This window comes from Armigeres subalbatus, chromosome 1 (genome assembly GCF_024139115.2).
Source record: "Armigeres subalbatus isolate Guangzhou_Male chromosome 1, GZ_Asu_2, whole genome shotgun sequence".
NCBI lineage: Eukaryota > Metazoa > Arthropoda > Insecta > Diptera > Culicidae > Armigeres > Armigeres subalbatus.
Window position 1 is genome coordinate 20,058,806 of NC_085139.1, and position 22,064 is coordinate 20,080,869.

The 22,064-nt window shown below is 44.7% G+C and overlaps 1 protein-coding gene across 1 annotated transcript in view; it reads left to right on the plus strand.

The window, feature by feature from the left end:
* The window catches only part of LOC134222520 (cytochrome P450 306a1), a 53,752-nt gene that overhangs the window by 1,051 nt on the left and 30,637 nt on the right, over window positions 1-22,064 (plus strand). Inside the window, exons 2-4 of the mRNA XM_062701671.1 lie at window positions 13,975-14,284; window positions 15,834-15,979; window positions 16,128-16,333. Of these exons, the coding sequence (XP_062557655.1) occupies window positions 13,975-14,284; window positions 15,834-15,979; window positions 16,128-16,333 (662 nt within the window). The remainder of the gene's footprint in view (window positions 1-13,974; window positions 14,285-15,833; window positions 15,980-16,127; window positions 16,334-22,064) is intronic.

Sequence of the window (22,064 nt, forward strand, 5' to 3'; positions counted from 1 at the left end):
ACAAGAGCAGTTGATTATCACACCGTTTGTTTTCGTCCGTTGCACCGTCACACGTTTGATCACAGTTCGGAACCGTAACACTTTCAAATTGTGTTGTTCAACTAAGTGTGAACAGCCCAATATATCGAGTTGGGTCTTCTGCCAGACTCAAAATAATTGTCACTTTATTTCTACTATAAAAATCAGGTAGGCTTCAAACATCGATTTTTTTCGATCTTACTTGTATATAAAAAAAACTCACTCACATGTTATATGCAAACCAAAAAGAAATGTAGTGAAATTTAAATAAAAACGTAGAAAACAATATCTATGTTATTTTCTAGTGAATACTACTTGTCACGAATGTATGAAAAGTACATAACAGACAGAAGTGTTAGTTTTGCATCAATCGCTAATAAAGAATTATGCAGAACATCATGAGAGCAATTTACACCATTCCAGTCCGAGGCAGCAGCACGATCGGTCGTGCTTTTTTTTTTTTTATTCATTTCTTTATTTGGTAGGCACTCTGTGTTAGTTAACCGCTACTGTGCCGAGATCTACTGTGGTATTCTGCAGCCAGAATTATTTATTATTCATTGTTGTTGTCGTTGCTGGTCCATCTCATTGTGAATCCATTGTGTCCGTTTTGTCCATGTCGTGTATCCAATAAGATCATTGCCTTGTTCGGTTGCCATTTATCCGGGTAACGTTGGAGGAATGCCTCCGAGAAGAACAAGTTGTCAGTCGTCATCAGGCAGCCGTGTCGGTAAGGCGCGCACCCTAATACGCCACCGCATAGGCTGCGCATCCGACGACTGACGAGGGTTTTGGTGGAGGGGCTGGGAATCGAACCCATGACCATTCGCTTGTAGGGCGAACGTGTAGCCAACTACGCTACGGGACCCCCCCAAAGTCGTGCTTTTTGTTCGCGCATTTTTTCAAAATGTTTTTTATTCGTTTCTCGTTTTCGCCTCGTCGCGTTGGCGTTATTTCCTCCCGAACCCGTCGCGGGAAAGGTGCCGAAGCGCACGGTACTTGAAGGGGCGGGAAACCCCTCAAACCAACTACACCCAGGTTTTTTTTACACGGTTGGAATTCTTTAATTTCTCGGTTATCCCGAACTTTCACAGCTTTTTGAATACCACCTGAATTTTCTTTGATTTTTTGTGAATTTTTTTGTGGGGTTAACTCATTGTTTCATTGACGTTGAAAGTCTTAAACAACTAAAACCAAACCGTGTAAAAAAAAACCTGGGTGTATTGCAGAGCAACGTGTACTCGTCGTTGCCACTTGACGACACGCAGATTTCATCAGAGGCGACCCGCCGGAACTGCGACCAAAGCTTCGGAAATTGATCGCGAAAGGCCTAAACTGCACATTCCGGCTCTGCAGTGTAGGCGTTAAGGTGATGGCCACCAACTCGGACCATTACAAGTCAGTTGTGGAGTTTCTCGATTTCTACAGATAAGGAGTTGGAAGGCAGCGGAGTCAGGTCAGTCGCGGTGCACAAAATGACTCGTCACGACAAGACGATATGGTCCACCTGTAGCATGGCTCCACCATCTTCCAGGACCTGAAGCTGATTGAGATAATCAACCATACCGTCGTTGACTGGGTGCGATATCGCCCAGTGCATCGGGACGTTACGTAGTGCACCAACTGCTTCAACTTCGGGCAAGGAACCAGAAACTGCCGCATGAAGCCGCGCTGCAACAAGTGTGGTGAACTCCATCTGACTGACGAGTGCGACAAGATGGAGGTGGCCGATCCAAAGTGCACCAACTGTGGCGACAAACATCGGGCCACCATAAACCATCCGGAAGAAGGCTTCCACCAGGAACCTCTCGAAGAAGAACCGTGTTCCTGTAGTCAACGAGGTGAATTATCCGGCCATCGCGGATCCGCGTCGAGTGATTCCAATCCTCCCACCGTTACAATCGCACAATCGACTGGCAGCGGCAGCAATCCGTTTCGAAGTGACAACTTCCGTTGGCACAATCACGCTCATCGCGGCGTACTGCCAAACTCAAGCTAAAACCGATGGTTTATCGGCCGCCCTTCGGAGGAACATCGTCAAGTTGACGCGGAGATAAGCCCAGTTCATCATTGCCGGCGACCTGAATGCCAAGCAATAAGCCTAGGGGAAACAGTCGCGGCAACCAAAACGGCACCATCTGGAGCAACGACATGGAGGAAGGCCACTTCACGATCCTAAGCCCGAATGCCCCACTCGACTGAGTCGATACGGCATCCATTCGACAATCGACTTGTACATTACCAACATGAATGACCACGTCGCGCAGCCGGTCGTCTGCCAGGAGCTCAGTTCGGATCACTATCCGGTGGTGCCTGAAGTGGGCTCCTCGGTCAATCGGCATTAGCAGTTCCGGCGAAACTACCACCGAGTGAACTGGTGCCAGTTCCAAAGGTGTATGGACAACAACGTCGACTACGAGGCGCGACCGGAAACGCCTAAAGCAATCGATCGGCAACTGCGTTCCATCGAGGAGGCGATCTCGGTGGCCCGAAAGCAACATGTACCGACGGCTCGGCAGGTAAGCAACACCCTAAACATCGATACACTCATCAAAGGTTTGATTCCATAGCGGAATGTCACTCGCAGGCAGTTTTAGCGGTCTGGACTGCCTGAGCTCAAGGCACGCTGCAATCGAATCACAAAAGTTATCAAAGCCAGAATGGTGGACCTCAAAAATAACGATTTCTCGAATGAGAGCCGCACTCTCTCAGTTTATTCTAAGCCGTTCTGGAAAATGACCAAAATACTAAAATCCAAACCTCGGCCCATTGCACCATAGACAATAATGGCACTAAGGATCGCTTGATAACTCCTGCAGAGAATGGCGTTGAAATAGGTCGTCATTTCGTCAGCTCACACAATCTTGGGCAGAAAAATGTCATTCCACACGAAGCAGCTGTCAACGAGCATGTTAACAACATCCATTTGATACCCAACGACTTTTCGGAGGAGTTGGAGATCTCAGCTGGCGAATTGACGGCCTATATCAAATCATCAAAGAACATGAAGGCCCCAGGCTTCGACAGCATCCTGAATCTCGAGTTCAAACACATGAGTGCTCCATTCTTTGAGCACCTCTCGCTGATCTTTAATCAGTGTCTCCGGATCAGCTACTTCCCATCGTTCTGGAAGTCAGCGGAAGTCATCTCCATCCGGAAGCCTGGGAAGAATCCTTCCTCCCCCAAAAGTTATCGTCCCATCAGAATTTTCTCAGGATTATCCAAGCTATTCGAAAAAGCCATTCATTGCTGGTTACTTTAGTCTGCCGAAAATCTCAACATCTTGCCCGAGGAACAGTTTGGTTTCCGACGCGGTCGGTCAACCGTACATCAACAGACTCGAGTTACCAACGTCCTCAGACGGAACAAGTTTGTCTCAAAAGCATCCACCATGGCCTTACTCGATATTAAGAAGGCATTCGACAATGTATGGCATGATGGTCTGCTGTACAAACTACAACGCTACCATCTTCCCAGCTACCTGGCGAAAATTATCAACAATTGCCTGTTGGCAAGGACATTCCGGGTCTCAAACAGCAGAGCGAGCTCCAATGCGCACAACATCGTCGCAGGCATTCCCCAGGGCAGTATCCTCGGGCCCCTGCTTTTCAATCTGTTCACCTCCGACATGCCAGAACCTCCAGAAGGCGGCATTCTGTCTCTGTTCGCAGATGACACCTCCATCGTTTACAACGGTAGAGTGATCAGAGCACTAGTGGCAAAACTCCAACGAGGCCTGGATGCCCTGACAGAGTACCTCACCTGCTGGAAGATCTGTATCAACGCGGCGAAGACCCAGGTCATCATTTTCCTCCACTCTAAATCCCCTAAACATGTTCAGCCTGGGGACTGTAAAATCATCCTCAATGGCACGACTGTGGAATGGGCAAATGAGGCCGACTACCTTGGCTTGACCCTCGACAGCGAGCTTATTTTACCCTTTGATCAACCGTCGGTCGTCATTGTCCCTGAAAAATAAGCTTGCTGTCTACAAGCAAATCATCCTCTCTGTGGTCGAATACGGCATGCCGGTCTGGGAGAGCTGCGCTAAAAACATCTTAAACTTCAACGGGTCCAAAACAAATTCCTAAGGATGATCCTCAACACGCCTTCCTGGACAAGAACTTCCACCGTTTGGCCGGGATAAAAACCTTACATGAACGCTTTGGTGAGTGTAAAGAAAAGTTTAGGGCCCGTTGCTTGCATTCGGATCAGGCTCCAAGTAGGGCGCTAGTTTTAATCTAGGTTATCAAATTTTTATGTAAATATTAGTGTACATAGTAGTTAGGTTATCAAATTTTAAAACACACTAGCGCCTCCTGAAGGCCGTCATGACATATTAGAATTATACACATAACTCCAAAACGGTTGGATGGATTTGCTTCATTCCTTCAGCAGATATGTTCTTTATCGTTTCCGACGGGTTTATATGATATTTCCTCATACGAAAATCACGAGTTAAGTTGTTTGAATCGTGAAAAACTAAAACTAAGAATCGTATGGAAATTTCACTTGGGCAGTGCACAACGCGCATTTTCGCCTACTATGCAGGACAACGTCTGCCGGGTCGACTAGTTTTAAATAAAGAAGAATTCTACTACTACTTTACGAAACGGTTGAAATTATAGGAGACTTAACACTAATATTTACTTTTTATAAGGAACACTTGCGAAAATGAAACGCAATGATGACAATGATGACTAAATGATGATAGTTGCCATACAAATTTACCAAAACAAAACGCCAAGCCGTCCACTGGTGAAGTCTCGATCAGCTGGCTTATTTACAAAACTAAGTCTTTGAGTATGGAATAAATAATTCATTATGTACTCTGTTTTGGTCCCGTCCGCCTCTAGTGGGAAGAATTATTATCACTAACACGGATATTATTGCGCAAACTATAATCGCCAAGTGCATACTCGCCGATGTGCTCAAGGACCGTGGATTCGGCATCGTAGCGCTGCAGGAGGTTTGTTGGAAGGGACCAATGGTGCGAACGTTTAGAGGTAATCATACCATCTACCAGAGCTGCGGCAACACACACGAGCTGGGAACAGCTTTCATAGTGATGGGCGACATGCAAAGGCGCGTGATCGGGTGGTGGCCGATCAACAAAAGAATGTGCAGGTTGAGGATCAAAGGCCGGTTCTTCAACTTCAGCATAATCAACGTCCATAGCCCACACTCCGGAAGCACTGATGATGATAAGGACGCATTCTACGCGCAGCTGGAATGTGAGTACGATAGCTGCCCAAGCCACGACGTCAAAACCATCATAGGAGATTTGAACGCTCAGGTTGGCCAAGAGGAGGAGTTTAGACCGACTATTGGCAAGTTCAGCGCTCACCGGCTGACGAACGAAAACGGCCTACGACTAATTGATTTCGCCGCCTCCAAGAATATGGCCATTCGCAGCACCTACTTCCAACACAGCCTCCCGTATCGGTACACCTGGAGATCACCACTGCAGACAGGATTACAAATCGACCACGTACTGATTGATGGACGGCACTTCTCCGACATTATCGACGTCAGGACATATCGTGGCGCTAACATCGACTCTGACCACGATCTGGTGATGGTTAAACTGCGCCCAAAACTATTCGTCATCAACAATGTTCGGCACCGACGACCGCCGCGGTACGACCTAGAGCGACTGAAGCAACCTGATGTCACCACTGCATGCGTTGCCGGAAGAGGGTGAGCTCGACGGGCCCCCTCTTGAGGACTGCTGGAATACAGTCAAAGCAGCCATTAACGACGCAGCGGAGAACAACGTCGGGTATATGGGTCGAAGTCGACGGAACGATTGGTTCGACGAAGAGTGCAGATAGATTCTGGAGGAGAAGGACGCAGCGCGGGCGGTCGCGCTGCAGCAAGGTACCCGGCAGAACGTAGAACGTTATAGACGGAAGCGGAGACAGCAGACCCGCCTTTTTCAGGAGAAGAAACGCTGCCAGGAAGAAGCGGAGTGCGAGGAGATGGAACAGCTGTGCCGTTCTCAAGATACACGCAAGTTCTATCAGAAGCTCAACGCATCCCGCATTCCCCGTCCGACTCTTTCTGCGTCACCTTTTCCGGGTCCGCACTGCCTGACTACGTAGTGATTGGCAAACTTCGTCTACCTCTTCGGCTGTATGTACCGAAGGTGATGAACTGTGTTAATTGCAAGCAGCTGGGTCACACCGCTCAGTACTGCTGCAATAAACCTCGCTGAGCATCATGCGGAGAGAAGCATGTGGAGGGCGCGTGCAAGACGGCACCGAAATACGGCAACGTACATACAGCAGCGAATCCACCAGAAGCGGTCCTTCAGCAGCGTTCTCGGCGAAGTTACGCCGAAATGTTGAGGAAGGCCGCTCCTCCACTCGTTTCTGACACCATCTACTCGTCTCTTCCTTTGAACGATCAAGGTAGCTCTGACTCCGAGGTTGGAAATGGGATTCCCTTTTGTTTTCAATGGCTCAACGAGGAAGAGAATAGAACAGCGCCAGCGACCCTAAAAAAAAGCCTAGAAAACAGTCTCAAAGTGAGCCCCAATCCAACATGGTTAAATTCAAAGCGGGTGGAAAAACTCAAAAACGTTCAACTTTTGTGGTTTCACATCGGGATGATCGAGAGTTTCCACCGCTTCCGGGAACATCTAAAATCCCAGGTGCCCCAATTTTTTGCGATTCCTCAGTCGGAAAGAGAACATAGAGAGCGAGCAGAAGAACTCCCGAGCGCTCCAATGTTCACACTTTCTGGCATCGTGGAGCTCATCCTCAACTTCCTTGATGCTTCTGACCTTGTGAAGAACATGGTCAAAACTGTTCTTCCTATTCTGACTCCTCTCCTGAAGCAGCTGGCTTCAAAAATGCCCCTCCTCGAGTCATTTGTATCCTTCGATGGCTAACTTAGTCAATAAGGGTAACATGATTTCGATTCTACAGTGGAACTGTCGAAGTATTCTTCCAAAATTAGATATTTTTAAATTTTTAGTAAACAAACTACAATGCGATGTTTTTGCTTTATGTGAAACATTGCTAACAATAGGTGTGAACCTTCATTTTCCTAATTTCAACATAATCCGCCGCGATCGGGCAAATCAATATGGAGGGGTGCTTTTAGGAATCAAAAAACAGCACTCATTCTATAGAGTCGATCTTGCGCCGATGTCTGGCACCGAAGCTGTCGTATGTCAGGTGACTATTCGAGGAAAAGACCTCAGTATCGCCTCGATATATCTTCCTCCAAACACCGCGATATCTCGCAGAGACCTCTCGCACATCTGCTCGGTTATGCCCGAGCCATGGTTGCTCCTGGGCGATTTTAACTCCCACGGAACAGGCTGGGGGAGACTGTACGACGACAACCGTTCATCAATGATATACGACCTCTGCGACGACTTCAATATGTCAATTTTGAATACAGGAGAAATTACACGAGTGGCTCCTCCAGCAAAAGATAGCCGTCTAGATCTTTCTATTTGTTCGAGCTCATTATCGTTGGACTGTACTTGGAAGGTGGTCCAAGATCCCCATGGTAGTGATCATTTGCCGATCGAAGTTTTAATTTCCAATGGACATAATCAATCCGCTTCTATCGACCTCTCATATGACCTCACAAACCACATCGATTGGGGAAAATATGGGGAGTAGAGTGGCCCAGCCTAGTATGGGGAGAAAAAAAGTCGTCGGATTCTACGGGGCACCCTCCAGGATTTTGCCTTTAGGTAAGAAAATCATTCTCTGAAAATTTCAGCCTGATCGGTTATTGCATAGGCTGGCGCAATTGATTTGAAGTTAATATGGGGGTTTCAACCGAAATATATGGGAAAATACACCTCTATTACTATTTCGTACAGGAAATTGGATGGAAGAGCCCGATTGAGCCCAGATTTGCAGAAAATGAAGTTAACATGCCCATGAACAATTCGACATACAATTCTACTATTACTAAATAAACTTTATGGCTGATTTATTTGGAGTTGGGTTGAGCACTTTGAAATTTATTGATTGCCATGAAAACATACGCATGCAATCAAAGGTGCCTGCGATGCGTGATTTCGCGCGCACTGAAACATAAGTAACTGCAGGCGCGCCACAACACATATCGCAGCTACCTTCGATTACATTCGCTTGTTTTCAAGGCAATTAATGAATTTCAAAGTGCTCAACCAAACCCCAAATAAATCAGCTAAAAACTTATTTAATCATAGTAGGATTTTATGTCGAATTGTTCATTGGCATGTTAACTTCATTTCCTGCAAATCTGGGCTCAATCGGGCTCTTCCATCCAATTTCCTGTACGAAATAGTAACAGAGGTGTATTTTCCCATATATTTCGGCTGAAACTCCCATATTAACTTCATATCAATTGCGCCAGCCTATGCAATAACCGATCATGCTGAAATTTTCAGAGAATGATTTTCTTACCCAAAGGCAAAATCCTGGGGGGTGCCCCGTAGAATCGGACGACTTTTTGTATCCTGGGCCAGTCTAATGGGGAGGCCATCATTGATGGCATACAGTCGATAGAAACACTTCCACCGCGGGAAGAGTACCAGTTTCTATCTCAGTTGGTTATTGACAGCGCTCTCCATGCACAACGCCGGCCGGTGCCAGGAGCTTCGGTTCGTAGGAAACCACATAGTCCGTGGTGGGACACCGAGTGCACACAGCTCTATCGTGAGAAATCTAACGCATTTAAGAAATTTCGGAAACACGGATCGATCGTTCTTCACAAACGGTACATCGCGCTCGAGATCCAGTTCAAGAAGCTGGTCAAAGTGAAGAAACGTGGATATTGGCACACTTTTGTTGAAGTTTTATCGCGCGAGACTTCAATGAAAACTCTGTGGATCGTCGGGAGGAGAATGCGCAACGCGTCGTCCGTAAACGAAGATCGTGAAAGCTCGTCGCGGTGGATACTCGACTTCGCAAAGAAAGTTTGTCCGGATTCGGTACTGGTGAGGCAAGAGCTACGTGATGCTTTTGCTGACAGGGATGATATGGATCGTCCCTTTTCGATGATTGAATTCTCACTTGCTCTCCTTTCATGTAACAATTCCGCTCCAGGGATGGATCGAATCAGGTTCAATTTGCTAAAAAACCTCCCAGACGTCGCGAAGAGGCGCTTATTGAGCTTGTTCAACCAGTTACTGGAGTGCAACATTGTTCCGGATGATTGGAGGCAAGTGAGGGTGATAGCCATCCAGAAGCCCGGAAAACCTGCGTCGGATTATAATTCGTATCGCCCAATCGCGATGCTTTCCTGCCTTCGGAAGGTGTTGGAGAAGATGATCCTCTTCCGGCTAGACAAATGGGTTGAATCGAATAGTTTTTTGTCAGATACACAATTTGGTTTCCGCAGGGGCAAGGGAACGAACGACTGTCTTGCGTTGCTTTCTTAAGAAATTAAGCTTACCTTCGCTAAAAAAGAGCAAATGGGCTCAGTTTTTTTGGACATTAAGGGGGCTTTTGATTCAGTTTGCGTCGATGTCTTATCCGACAAACTCCACTCGTGTGGACTTTCACCAATTTTAAACAATTATTTGTACAATTTGTTGTCAGAGAAGCGTATGAGTATTTCTCATGGTGACTCGGCAACTTCACGAATTAGCTACATGGGTCTCCCCCAGGGTTCATATTTGAGCCCCCTACTTTACAATTTTTACGTCAGAGACATTGATGAATGTCTCATGCCAAATTGCTCGTTGAGACAGCTTGCAGATGATTGTTTTGTATCCATTTCGGGGCCAACAGCGGTTGATCTGCAAGGATCATTGCAAGATACTTTGGACAATTTGTCTGCTTGGGCTTTAAAGCTGGGTATTCATCTCCCCGAAAAAAACTGAAATGGTTGTCTTTTCAAAAAAACATAAGCCGGCTAAGTTCTCGCTTCAACTGATGGGTAAGACAATCACTCATAGCATGTCTTCTAAATACCTCGGGGTCTGGTTCGACTCAAAATGCACCTTCGGGAAGCACATTGTGTATCTGGCACAAAAATGCCAGAAACGGGTCAACTTCAACCGAAGATCTTATCACGTTGTACCGAACAACCATTTTGTCGGTCCTCGAATACGGTAGTTTCTGCTTCCAGTCCGCGGCTAAAACACACATGCTGAAGCTTCAAAGGATTCAGTACCGCTGTCTCCGTATCGCGTTAGGATGTATGAATTCGACACATACAATGAGCTTGGAAGTACTTGCGGGAGTACTGCCACTAACAGATCGTTTCGCGGAATTATCGCTCCGGTTCCTCATCCGCTGTGAGGTTCTCAATTCATTGGTCATTGACAACTTCGAGAAGCTGCTTGAACAAAACCCTCAATCTCGATTCATGAGTATTTACCACTGGTATATGACGCTGGAGGTAAGCCCATCTTCGGTTGACACCAATCGTGCTAACTTCTTAGACTCTTACAGTTCCTCTGTTACTTTTGATCTGTCCATGAAGCAGGAGGTTCATGGAATACCAGACTTTCTTCGTGCGGAGGTCATACCTCTATTATTTGCAAGCAAATACGGGCATGCCAGCGACAAGAGAAGCTTTTTCACTGACGGGTCAAAAATGGATGACTCCACTGGTTTCGGTGTTTTCAACGTTTTTCATAGCGCCTACTTTAAGCTCAAAGAGCCTAGTTCCGTGTATACTGCTGAGCTAGCAGCTATACACTATTTACTCGAACAAATCGCATCCCTACCTCCTGACCACTTTTTCATCTTCACCGACAGTCTAAGTTCATTGGAGGCTGTTCGGTCAATGAAACCGGTGAAGCACTCAGCGTATCACCGAAAGCGGATAAGGAAAGCTTTGAGTGCTCTATCGAAACGGTCATTCACAATCACCATGGCTTGGGTCCCTTCTCATTGCTCGATCCCGGGAAATGAGAAAGCGGACTCTTTGGCTAAGGTGGGCGCTATGGAAGGTGATATTTACGATCGGCAAATCACCTTCGATGAATTTTTCTCATTAGTTCGTCAGGAAACTTTGATCAGCTGGCAGCAGAAATGGACAAATGGGGAGATTGGTAGATGGTTGTATTCTATTCGCCCGCAGGTGTCGAAGCGTCCATGGTTCAAATTGAATATAGGACGAGACTTCATTCGAACCATGTGTCGTCTAATGTCCAATCACTACACTTTAAACGCACACCTTTTCAGAGTGGGACTCTCGGAAAGCAATCTCTGTGTTTGCGGAGAGGATTATCAGGACATCGATCATGTCGTATGGGCGTGCGAGGAGCATCGTGGCCCCAGATCTGCGCTAACTGAACATCTCCGGGTCCGAGGAAAACAACCAAAGCCTATTAGGGAAGTGTTGTCGGGCCTTCATCTTGAGTACATGTCCGTGGTCCACCAATTTTTGAAAGTTGCTGATGTAAGACTGTAATCATTGTCTACCCATTCCCTTGTCTGTCGAACCCCATTACGAATGTCTTCCTCTTATTTTACATTTCAATGTCTGTATTCAATCCCTTCCGTATGCCTTCTTCTCGTCGTTGTCTCCAAAAAAAAAACACAGACGTAGTCCTACGTCAAAAGTTTGTTTGTCCCGTTACAGATGTGAAACATCGCGAGGAATGTCAACTTTGTGAACATCAGCATTGTAATTACTTAAGTACCCTAAAATCCTTTCCTTCCTACTGTATTATTGTATTCCCTAACCTCGACTAAACCGCGAGTCTTTCGGTTCCCCAAAACTAACACTATGTATAAGAATCAAGAAATGTATTGTTAAACCTGATTCCGGCTCCGTAACGCTTCACGGCAAATGAGCCATCAGCAATAAATTCACAAACTTATCAATTCGTCTATTGTCGCCCAACAGCTATCATTTTTTCACAACACAAAGCCGTTTAAATGCTTAATGACCTTCACGGATAAAAATGTCAACATTCCACCACAATTTCAGGATAATTGGATTTTGAAGGAGACTTAATCATTGATACTCTCAAGCGACTATATTTTTGTAGATTTGACAGATCTAATGAAGGGTTTGTTAAAAAAAAAAAACAGAATAATCCACCTAGTGGTGATGGTGCCTTTCCTGTGTATTACACACATACATAATTTTGGAGTGATCCTATAGCCTTTACGTATACTTAGTATACGCGAAAGGCAAAAATTATTGAGTAGATATCATAAAGAGGGAATGTCTCTCTAACTGAAGATTGCACGCGCTATCGAATTCGATAGCAAAAATTGTTCATGAATACACACAGCAAGTTTAGAAAATCCGCGTATTTTGGAGGAAAAATATTTAAAAGTTCAGAGAGCATAATTCTGCATTATAAGCAGGAGGTTGAGCGTTCAATTCCAGGTTCGTTGTATCTGAATCTTCATAATTTTTATTTCGTGTTCTTTCAAAACGATCCGTACTGTTGTCCCTTCTGCACAAAAAAATTCCAAAAACTACCGTGGCACCTATGACAAATCGTAGAGTTCTCTGCATCTTTCTCAAGTAGGTGGTCAGCTAATCCCGTGAACGCAATTTCCACTCATTCTCACGAGAAGAGAATGCTCATTCACGCAGATTTTCGCAGAGAAATCATTTTTCGGAAAATAAAAACAGGTCTTATGAGTGATAACCATGTTTTGCTCGCAAGACTACTCATATAGATCGTTCCGATAATTATAAATACACTAAGAAATAATCGGCAATTGGAATGGCGCTTGATATTTTATGAAAATGTCGATTCCTCTTAAAGATTACATAATACACTTTTACGTGATATATTAGTTCCGATTTTTTTGCTGAAAATTAAGAAAATATGAAGGTTTGATTTTTTACACAACACACATTTTTGTGATTTTTTGCACAAAATGGGATGTTTTTGGAACGTGTTTTTTGGTAAATTACCTAGAAAAAAAGTTGAACTGTTAAATTAGCATTAGCATTGAGCAATTCGCACAATTTCGTAGGTGGTACAAGTCAAGATTATTGTATGAGAGTAGCATCACTTTCATCCGTTACCACAGATATTGATTTTGGACTAATCACCTCTTAGATGGAAGCAATGTACTCTCCGTACATAGTCGTACTGTACTAGTCGAGGTCTGTCCTGGCCACGTCCTTGCGAATGCTGAGGAAGGGGAAGGATGGTTGGTTGAACACCTAATTAAGAAAGATGCAGAGAAATCTACGACCTCTCATAGGTGCCACGGGAGGTTTTGGGATTGTGTGGGAGGTTATTAAAGCATGTTGTGCAAATTCCTCAAAACAATGGGAAATAAAAATTCATAGAACATGACAAATATTATAAACATTCTCCAATACTCGATGCTACATGAAAGTAAATAAAATGTTGGGCTATATGTAACCATAAAATAGTAGATTACTTGAAAAAAATTGGAGTTATTCAATAAACCAAGTGTATTTATTATTATCGGAACGGTCTATAGTTTTGAATAGTACTGCTTTTGACAGATATTGAGTAAAATTTCCGTGGGATTAAAAGAGAGGGCAATATAATTTTACATAGTCACTAATTAGATAAAAGCTAGTGTGTGTGTACGATTTTCGTTTCTCTTCTGAGTTCGTTCTAAGAGAAAAGAGTGGTGAATGAAAGATGTTTTCCGCCACAAATTTCGAAAAAAAATTCTCATTTGACCCAAAAACGCTTGATTTCATCTCATCGAACTTGCTACTGAAACTAAAAGTCATTATTTGGTCCCTTTTTTAATCAGCTTTTGACACTAAGGTCACTATTTTGAGCGACATCGGTCGCTACCACCCCTGCTCATAAACCTTTTGCCGATTTTTTTTGTTTAGTAAGGCGATATGCAAAAGGCCAGAATAATGCGTAATTTTTACAATTTATTTTTATATTTCGTTTTTGTACTTTTTTTCAATCAGGCAGGGTTTGCCAAAAATCATAGAAACATATAAGAAAATCCTAATATGAATTTTATTATTCACAAATGAAGATCCGATAAGTTGTTACATCTCATTGACCTTTCTTTTCAGATGTACTTAATCCTCGCAGCTATATCATTTTTATCATACCTACTATGGAACGCCGTGAGTCGCCGTGGAAAACCACCCGGCCCGATGGGGCTTCCCATAGTGGGATATTTGCCATTCATCAGCTCCACCAAACCGTACGTAACGCTCACCAATCTCGGCCAAATGTACGGCCCCATCTTTAGTCTTCAGATGGGACAGGTAGACGCGGTCGTCCTAACCTCTCCGGACCTCATTAGGGACACCCTAAAACGCGAGGAAACAACCGGACGTGCACCACTGTTCATCACCCACGGAATAATGGGAGGACACGGTAAGCGACTCAACTTAATTGGTTTAGGTGATTAGGAGGGATAGCAATCGAATCATTCAACAGGCACACACACAACCCTGCGCGCAGACAGATGCTGCCGGTCGGGAGCGTCCTGAGTCATTCATGAAAGTTCTTGAAAATTCTAACGGCCACGATTCTTGGAAGCGTTGTTGAACACAACACCATAGGTGTTTGAGAGAAGAAGCCTGTTGAATCGATTTTCAACGCGCATTACATTAGATCAGAAATGTGTTTTAAATGTTTTTATTTCCAAAGCATTCTTTTACCAACATTTTAGTTTTTTTGTTAATTTTGTTGTTTATTTGTTAGTTTTATTTTTGAATTTTCTATTTGCAAGGTTGTTCATTCGAATTAGGACATTAGGTCATATGTTTTTTTAGAATTAGAACATATTTTTCAATAATATATGTAACGGCATAATTAGAATATTTATTTTTTAATAATTCCCATTAATTTACTTGCTCACATACACATTCTTCCTATACATTCATCAGAACTCACAACAGCACATTCAAACTTCTTGCTTTTCTTGTGCAACTTGCGGTTTCAATCAAGAACGCACAGGAAAGGAGCGATATGCACACAAAAGTGAAAACGGTGCTAAATGAAATGAAAATCCAGTGCGGTGCGGTTGCGAAGGAAAGAATTCGCTTTCGGTTTTAATCTGATGTTCTTGACTCATCTTGATATACACCGAAAGCGTCTGTCATTCGGAACAAACAACTTCGCGTTACCACCGGTCGGGTGTTGGGAGGGATGATGGGGCGCCCGCAATGGTGGGGTAGCTTGACAGAAGATTCTGGTTTAAGGCGCTTCGGTTGTGTGGTTGGATTTTTATTTTTACGGCTTGCTGCAGTCGTTTGAGGATGTTATGGAGCTTTCGATACACGACCTGCAATTGCAAAAAGTAAATTTAGACTATCGGATCTGGCGAAGGCGGTGATAAGAATAAATTATCCAATAGAAATGTTTCAGATCGAATGCAGCTTATTGCTCAAATATTGGGCAAGGAATTGAGACTGATCTCACTTTGCCGAATCAGGATGTGTGGTAAATCGCAAGCTAGGCTTAGAATTGTACCGGACCATCCCGAAACAAGTCATATTGTCCAAAAGGCATCTTAATAATGAAAAAAAATCTGTTTTATAATCTTTCACTCTCAATTAATTCGTTGATATTTTGGCGGCAAAGCCAGGTGCGATGAGCAACTGACTCACCGCATCCAAAATGCCCGATGGAAACGATTGAGGTGAATCATCCCAATTTTCAAGGTTAATGTAACATTCTTGAGATCCCGAAGAACGGGGCCAATTATGTGCGCTATTTCCGGTGCCTTTTTTCCCAGATCCGACCATGATACATGAAGACGATTCCTGGAACGATCACGCGTTCGGGAATGTATGAGAAGTGTTCGTTGCACCTTTCGAGGCCAAAATATGCACTAGTTCTGGGAAAGGAATGGAAACCAACGAGAACGATTATGATGATGCATTTGCCTTTTCGGTTGTTCTTTTTTTCTCATTTCCAGGAATCATCTGCGCAGAAGGCAATCTATGGCGAGATCAACGGCGTCTCTCAACCGAATGGCTGCGCAAGATGGGCATGACGAAATTTGGCCCAACGCGCTCAACGCTCGAAGCCCGCATCTTGGCCGGTGTGAATGAACTTTTACAGGTATGGAATTTTTGTGTAGATTCTCCTGCGCCTCCTTCCGACGGCGATGCGGCAAACGCCAACCCTCCTCGGGAGTTGTTTATCGAATTCCTGAATTCAATTTCCCAGAATGGCTTTTGATCTCTTTTGTTGTGACCTTCGGTGGCAGGATTTGAAAAGGGAATCGGAGAAAGTGTTTGCCTTTGATCCTGCACCGTTGGTGCATCACATTCTAGGAAATCTGATGAATGACATCGTGTTCGGACTGAAGTACGAACGGGACGATGCAACGTGGCAGTATCTGCAGCACCTCCAGGAGGAAGGCGTCAAGCATATCGGAGTTTCGATGGCGGTTAATTTTCTACCGTTCCTGAGGTAAGTTCGAATGAGCACAAGCCGGCTTAGCATCACACTGCTCCAGTGTTTAAGGGTATGCGATACAGGACGTTTGGTAACCAAATTCAAACCACTTAATATGTCCTCCATCGTTTACCATTTTACTGGTGAAGACGCATTTGTTCATGTTGTGGGTTTGCATATTACCCATATTACTTGTGCCCGTTTAACAGAAAATCCTCTATTATGAGCGAAGGCAGGATGTTCATGAAATTCGGAGTTGCTACTCCAAAACGATCGAAGCTGCACAAAATGCCAAAAAATTGGGTCTTGGAATAACTTTAGCGGAATAAAAAGCGCGTAAAAAAGTCTCGCTCACTTTTTTTGTACTTACCCTTGACCGATTTCTTCGCAACAGGTTGCATTTGACGCAGTATTCTGCCCCATTATTTTCTATTGAAAATTGGCCGGATCGGATTATGGGCTTGGGAGTTATGGCCAAAATACTTTTTCTCAGAAAAAAGCGCGAAAAAATGTCTAGCTCACTTTTAATGCACTTACCCTAAACGGATTCCCTCACAACAGGCTGCATTCGACGCAGAATCCTGCCCCATTGTTTCCTATTGAAAATTGGCCCGATCGGACAATGGGCTCAGAAGTAATGCCCAAAATACTATTTTTAACCGCACGAGAAAGGCATCATCACCGCTAGGTGGATTAATCTGGGTTTTTCTTCTTCTTCTTGGTTTCTCTTGCCTTATCACTTTTTAGTTCTTTCTTCTTTCTTCTTTTGTTTTTTTTTTCTGTTTTTGCTTATTTCCTTCTTTTTTCTTCTTTCTACTTCTTATTTTATTCTATTCACTTCCTATTTCTTTCTTCAGTCTTTCATCTCTATTCTTGCTCCTGTCGAACCTTTCACCACTCATTTTCAAGTCTCGCTTCTCCCTTCCTACTCACATCTTACCTCTCACTTCTCACTTTTCACCTATCACATCTAACTTCTCACCACTAACTTCTTACTTTTCATTTGTTACTCCTCATTCCTCACTTCTCATTTCTCTTTTCTTTTTCTTCATTTCTCACTACTCACTTCTCACTTTCACTTTTCATCACACACTACTCATTTCTCACTTCTCAGTACATACTTGTCACTTCGGATATCTCTTCACCTTCTTTTTTTAACTATTCGCGTCTCATTCTTCACTTTTCACATCTCTCTTTACATTTCTCATTTCTCCCTCCACACACTACATAAGAAACAGAAAAATCAACTGTTATACCAAACGGCATTCGGCCACATGATCCTAAATCCGTAAGTGTACTACAAAATGTAAGACACATCTCGATTTTCAGTTCGATTCACTCACAACAAATAGCATTCCCCAGAAAATTTCCACTATTTAGAATTGGTTAGATTGGTGATTGCGTTCCGGAGTTATTAAGTGAGGCCCGGAAGCCCCCTTTCAAGAGGCCCGGAAGCCTCCTTTCAAGAGCCCCGGAAGCCTCCTTTCAAGAGACCCGGAAGCCTCCTTTCAAGAGGCCGGAAGCCTCCTTCAAGAGTCCCGGAAGCCTCCTTTCAAGAGGCCAAGAAGGCTCCTTCCAAGAGGCTCGGAAGCCTCCTTTCAAGAGGCCCGGAAGCCTCCTTTCCAGAGGCCCAAATACATCCTTTCAAGAGGCCTGGAAGCCTTTCTAGAGGGCCGGAAGCCTCCCTTCAGGCTTGAAAGCCTACTTTCAGGAGGCTCGGAAGTCTCTTTTAAGAGGCTCTTAGGACACCTTCCAAGAGGCTCAGAAGACTCTTTTCAAGAGGTTCGGAGGCCTCCTTCAAAAGGTTCAAAAGTCTCCTTTCAAGAGTCTTGAAAGCCTCCTTTCAATAGACACGGAAACCTTCTTTCAGGAGACCCGGAAGCCTCCTTTCAAGAGGCCCGGAAGCCTTCCTTCAGGCTTGAAAGCCTACTTTCAGGAGGCTCGAAAGTCTCTTTAAAGAGGCTCTTAGGACACCTTTCAAGAGGCTCAGAAGACTCTTTTCAAGAGGTTCGGAGGCCTCTTTCAAAAGGTTCAAAAGTCTCCTTTCAAGAGTCTTGAAAGCCTCCTGTCAACAGACACGGGAATCTTCTTTCAAGAGACCCGGAAGCCTCTTTCAAGAGGCCCTAAAGCCTTCTTTCAAGAGGTTCGGAAGCCTCCTTTCAAGAGGCCCGGAAGAGGCACGGAAGCCTCCTTTCAAGAGGCCTGGAAGCCTTCTTTCAAAAGCCTCGGATGCCTCCTTTCAAGAGGCCCGGAAGCCTTCTTTCAAAAGGCCCTTAAACCTCCTTTTAAGAGGCCCTTAAGCCTCCTTTCAAGAGGCCCTTAAGCCTCCTTTCAAGAGGCCCAAATACATTCTTTTAAGAGGCTTGGAAGCCTTTCTAGAGGCCCGGAAGCCTTCCTTCAGGCTTGAAAGCCTACTTTCAGAAGGCTCGGAAGTCTCTTCAAAGAGGCTCTTAGGACACCTTTCAAGAGGCTCAGAAGACTCGTTTCAAGAGGTTCGGAAGCCTCCTTCACAAGGTTCAAAAATCTCCTTTCAAGAGTCTTGATAGCCTCCTTTCAAGAGACCGGAAGCCTCTTTCAAGAGGCCCGGAAGCCTCCTTTCAAGAGGTCCAGAAGCCTCCTTTCAAAAGCCCCGGAAGCCTCCTTTCAAGAGGTCCGGAAGCCTTCTTTCAAGAGGCCCGGAAGCCTTCTTTCAAGAGGCCCGGAAGCCTCCTTTCAAGAGTCCCGGAAGCCTCCTTTCAAGAGGCCCGGAAGCCTCCTTTCAAGAGGTCCAGAAGCCTCCTTTCAAAAGCCCCGGAAGCCTCCTTTCAAGAGGTCCGGAAGCCTTCTTTCAAGAGGCCCGGAAGCCTTCTTTCAAGAGGCCCGGAAGCCTCCTTTCAAGAGGCCCGGAAGCCTCCTTTCAAGAGGCCCGGAAGCCTCCTTTCAAGAGGCCTGGAAGCCTCCTTTCAAGAGGCCCGGAAGCCTCCTTTCAAGAGGCCCGGAAGCCTCCTTTCAAGAGGCCCGGAAGCCTCCTTTCAAGAGGCCCGGAAGCCTCCTTTCAAGAGGCCCGGAAGCCTCCTTTCAAGAGGCCCGGAAGTCTCCTTTCAAGAGGCCCGGAAGCCTCCTTGCATGAGGCCCGGAAGAGACTACTTTCAAGAGGCCCAGAAGCCTCCTTTCAAGAGGCCCGGAAGCCTCCTTTAAAGAGGCCAGGCCTCCTTTCAAGAGGCCCGGAAGCCTCCTTTCAAGAGGCCCGGAAGCCTTCTTTCAAGAGGCCCGGAAGCCTCCTTTCAAGAGGCCCAGAAGCCTCCTTTCAAAAGGCTCAAATACATCCTTTCAAGAGGCCTGGACGCCTTTCTAGAGGGCCGGAAGCCTCCCTTCAGGCTTAAAAGCCTACTTTCAGAAGGCTTGAAAGCCTACTTTCAGAAGGCTCGGAAGTCTCTTTAAGGTCTGAGGGAAGCTCTCTCGCGGTAGAGCGCTATTTTCGTACTAAAATGTCTATAACTCGGAACTGGGAACGAATTTCGCTTATCCCAACTGACAATCTCTTTGAAATTTATCAAGGAATGTTCCTACAAAATTTCATGGACCTACTATTTCCCAAATTTGAATTAAGCTCTAAATACTGAAAAATTGTACAACTGAAATTTTCGCTTCTCAGTAACTCTCTCCGATGATTTGAGGCACAAAGGAACCGAATTTCGCAAAACCCAACTGACAAAAGTTTGAATTTTTTCAACGACCATTTTGATGTAATAGAAAGTATATGTCACCGCAATAAATTTTGCAGGAAGCTCTTTTTACTTCAACCAAGTTTTTTAAATTCCATACAAAAGTTACCATTTCGGGAGAACAGCCAACAGCATATTTTCTTGCGGCGCACGGCAGGAAAGGAGCGCTGAGAGCGGTAGAAAGTCCGTCAACTTTGTACCTAGCGTGACACTGGAAAAAAGCGTATTCCTATTTGTGAACACGAGGATACCAAATATATAAATTGAAATCAAATATAGGAATTTGATGAGATGAACAATCGAAAATAAATAAAACAAACAAGACAAATAGAACAAATAAGCAAAATAAAAGAAATAAGACAAATAAGACAAATGAAGAAAATAAGACAAATAGGACAAATAAGATAAACAAGACAAATTCATACGGAAGTCCCTCCGGGTATTCCTCCAGAAGTTCCTCCGGGAATTCCTCCGGAAGTTCCTCCGGGAATTCCTCCAGGAAATCCTCCAGAAGTTCCTTCAGGAATTACTGCGGAAGTTCCTCCAGTGATTCCTCCGGAAGTTCCTCCAGGAATTCCTCCAGAAGTTTCTACAAAAATTCCTCCGGAATTTCTTCCAGGAATTCCACCGGAAATTCCTCCAGAAGTTCCTCCAGGAATTCCTCCGGAAGTTCCTCCAGGAATTCCTCCGGAAGTTCCTCCTGGAATTCATCCGGAAGTTCCTCCTGGAACTCCTCCGGAAGTTCCTCCGAAGGAATTCTTGGAGGAACTTCCCCAGTAATTTCTGGAGGAACTTCCGAAGAAATTCCTGGAGGAACTTCCGAAAGAATTCCTGGAGGAACTTCCGAAGGAGTTCTTAGAGAAACTTACTTTATTTTCCTTCTTAGTCTTATCTATCTTATTTGTCTTATTTGTCTTACTTGTATTATTTGTCTTATTTAGCTTATTTGTTTTGTTTGTCTTATTTGTCTTATTTGTCTTACTTACACCAGCACTACTGGTATCACCTAAATCCTTTTCAAAGCTTGTGTGGAAACCTTGTACAGAAATCTTCTCACGATATTTTCTAATGTTGTTCTAGAAACGGCTCATGTTTTTATTTTACAAAACCAGCTGGTGTTTGTTTATTTTGATTTCCGCATTGCGTGATTGGTCGGCGCTGCTGCTGTTCTCTCGCCGAACCACTACGTGAGAGATATATTTCTTCCCCATTGTTGTCAATTTCTTTTGTTCTCCGTTTACGGCAAATTCTCAAGCAATTGTAAACTGCATAATGCTGAAATAATTTTGTCTACACTGACAGCGACATTCTGGCGCCCTGAATTGGGCAATTTTCTCTCTCAAAGAGTGCTACCACGTGCTTTTTTAACGGAAAACCCTTCCCTCAGACCTTAAAGAGGCTCTTAGGACACCTTTCAAGAGGCCCAGCAGCCTCCTTTCAAGAGGCCCGAGAGCTTGCTTTCATGAGGCCCGGAAACCTCCTTTCAAGAGGCCCGGAAGCTTCCTTTCAAGAAGCCCGGAAGCCTCCTTTCAAGAGGCCCGGAAGCCTCCTTTCAAGAGGCCCGGAAGCCTCCTTTCAAGAAGCCCGGAAGCCAGTTTCAAGAGGCCCGGAAGCCTCCTTTCAAGAGACCCGGAAGCCTCCTTTCAAGAGGCCCGGAATCCTCCTTGCCCACCTCTAAGCTAAGCATTCGTCGAGACACACCAGAGCCACCAACGCATTAACTGTGGCAACTGACTCTCATATACCTCAATCGATCCTTCCGATACCAAATCAATGCTTGAACGTTGCACAACTTACAAACGGGAAACGTAGTACGCTCCGACTCTGACCACCGGGGCGATGATGTTGATTCATCTAGGTGTCTAATGTTTGTTCGTCGCACTGCACCAAATCACGTGATGAACTTATATGTAAAATAAAAAATCACGATAACAAAGTCTAAAAAAAACTGCACCAAATTCGCTCGCGATGCTCTCAATGCCACCACCCTGCTAGGGAATGGTGGATGTGATCCATGCTTGAAAAGTAAACACTTGCCCGGG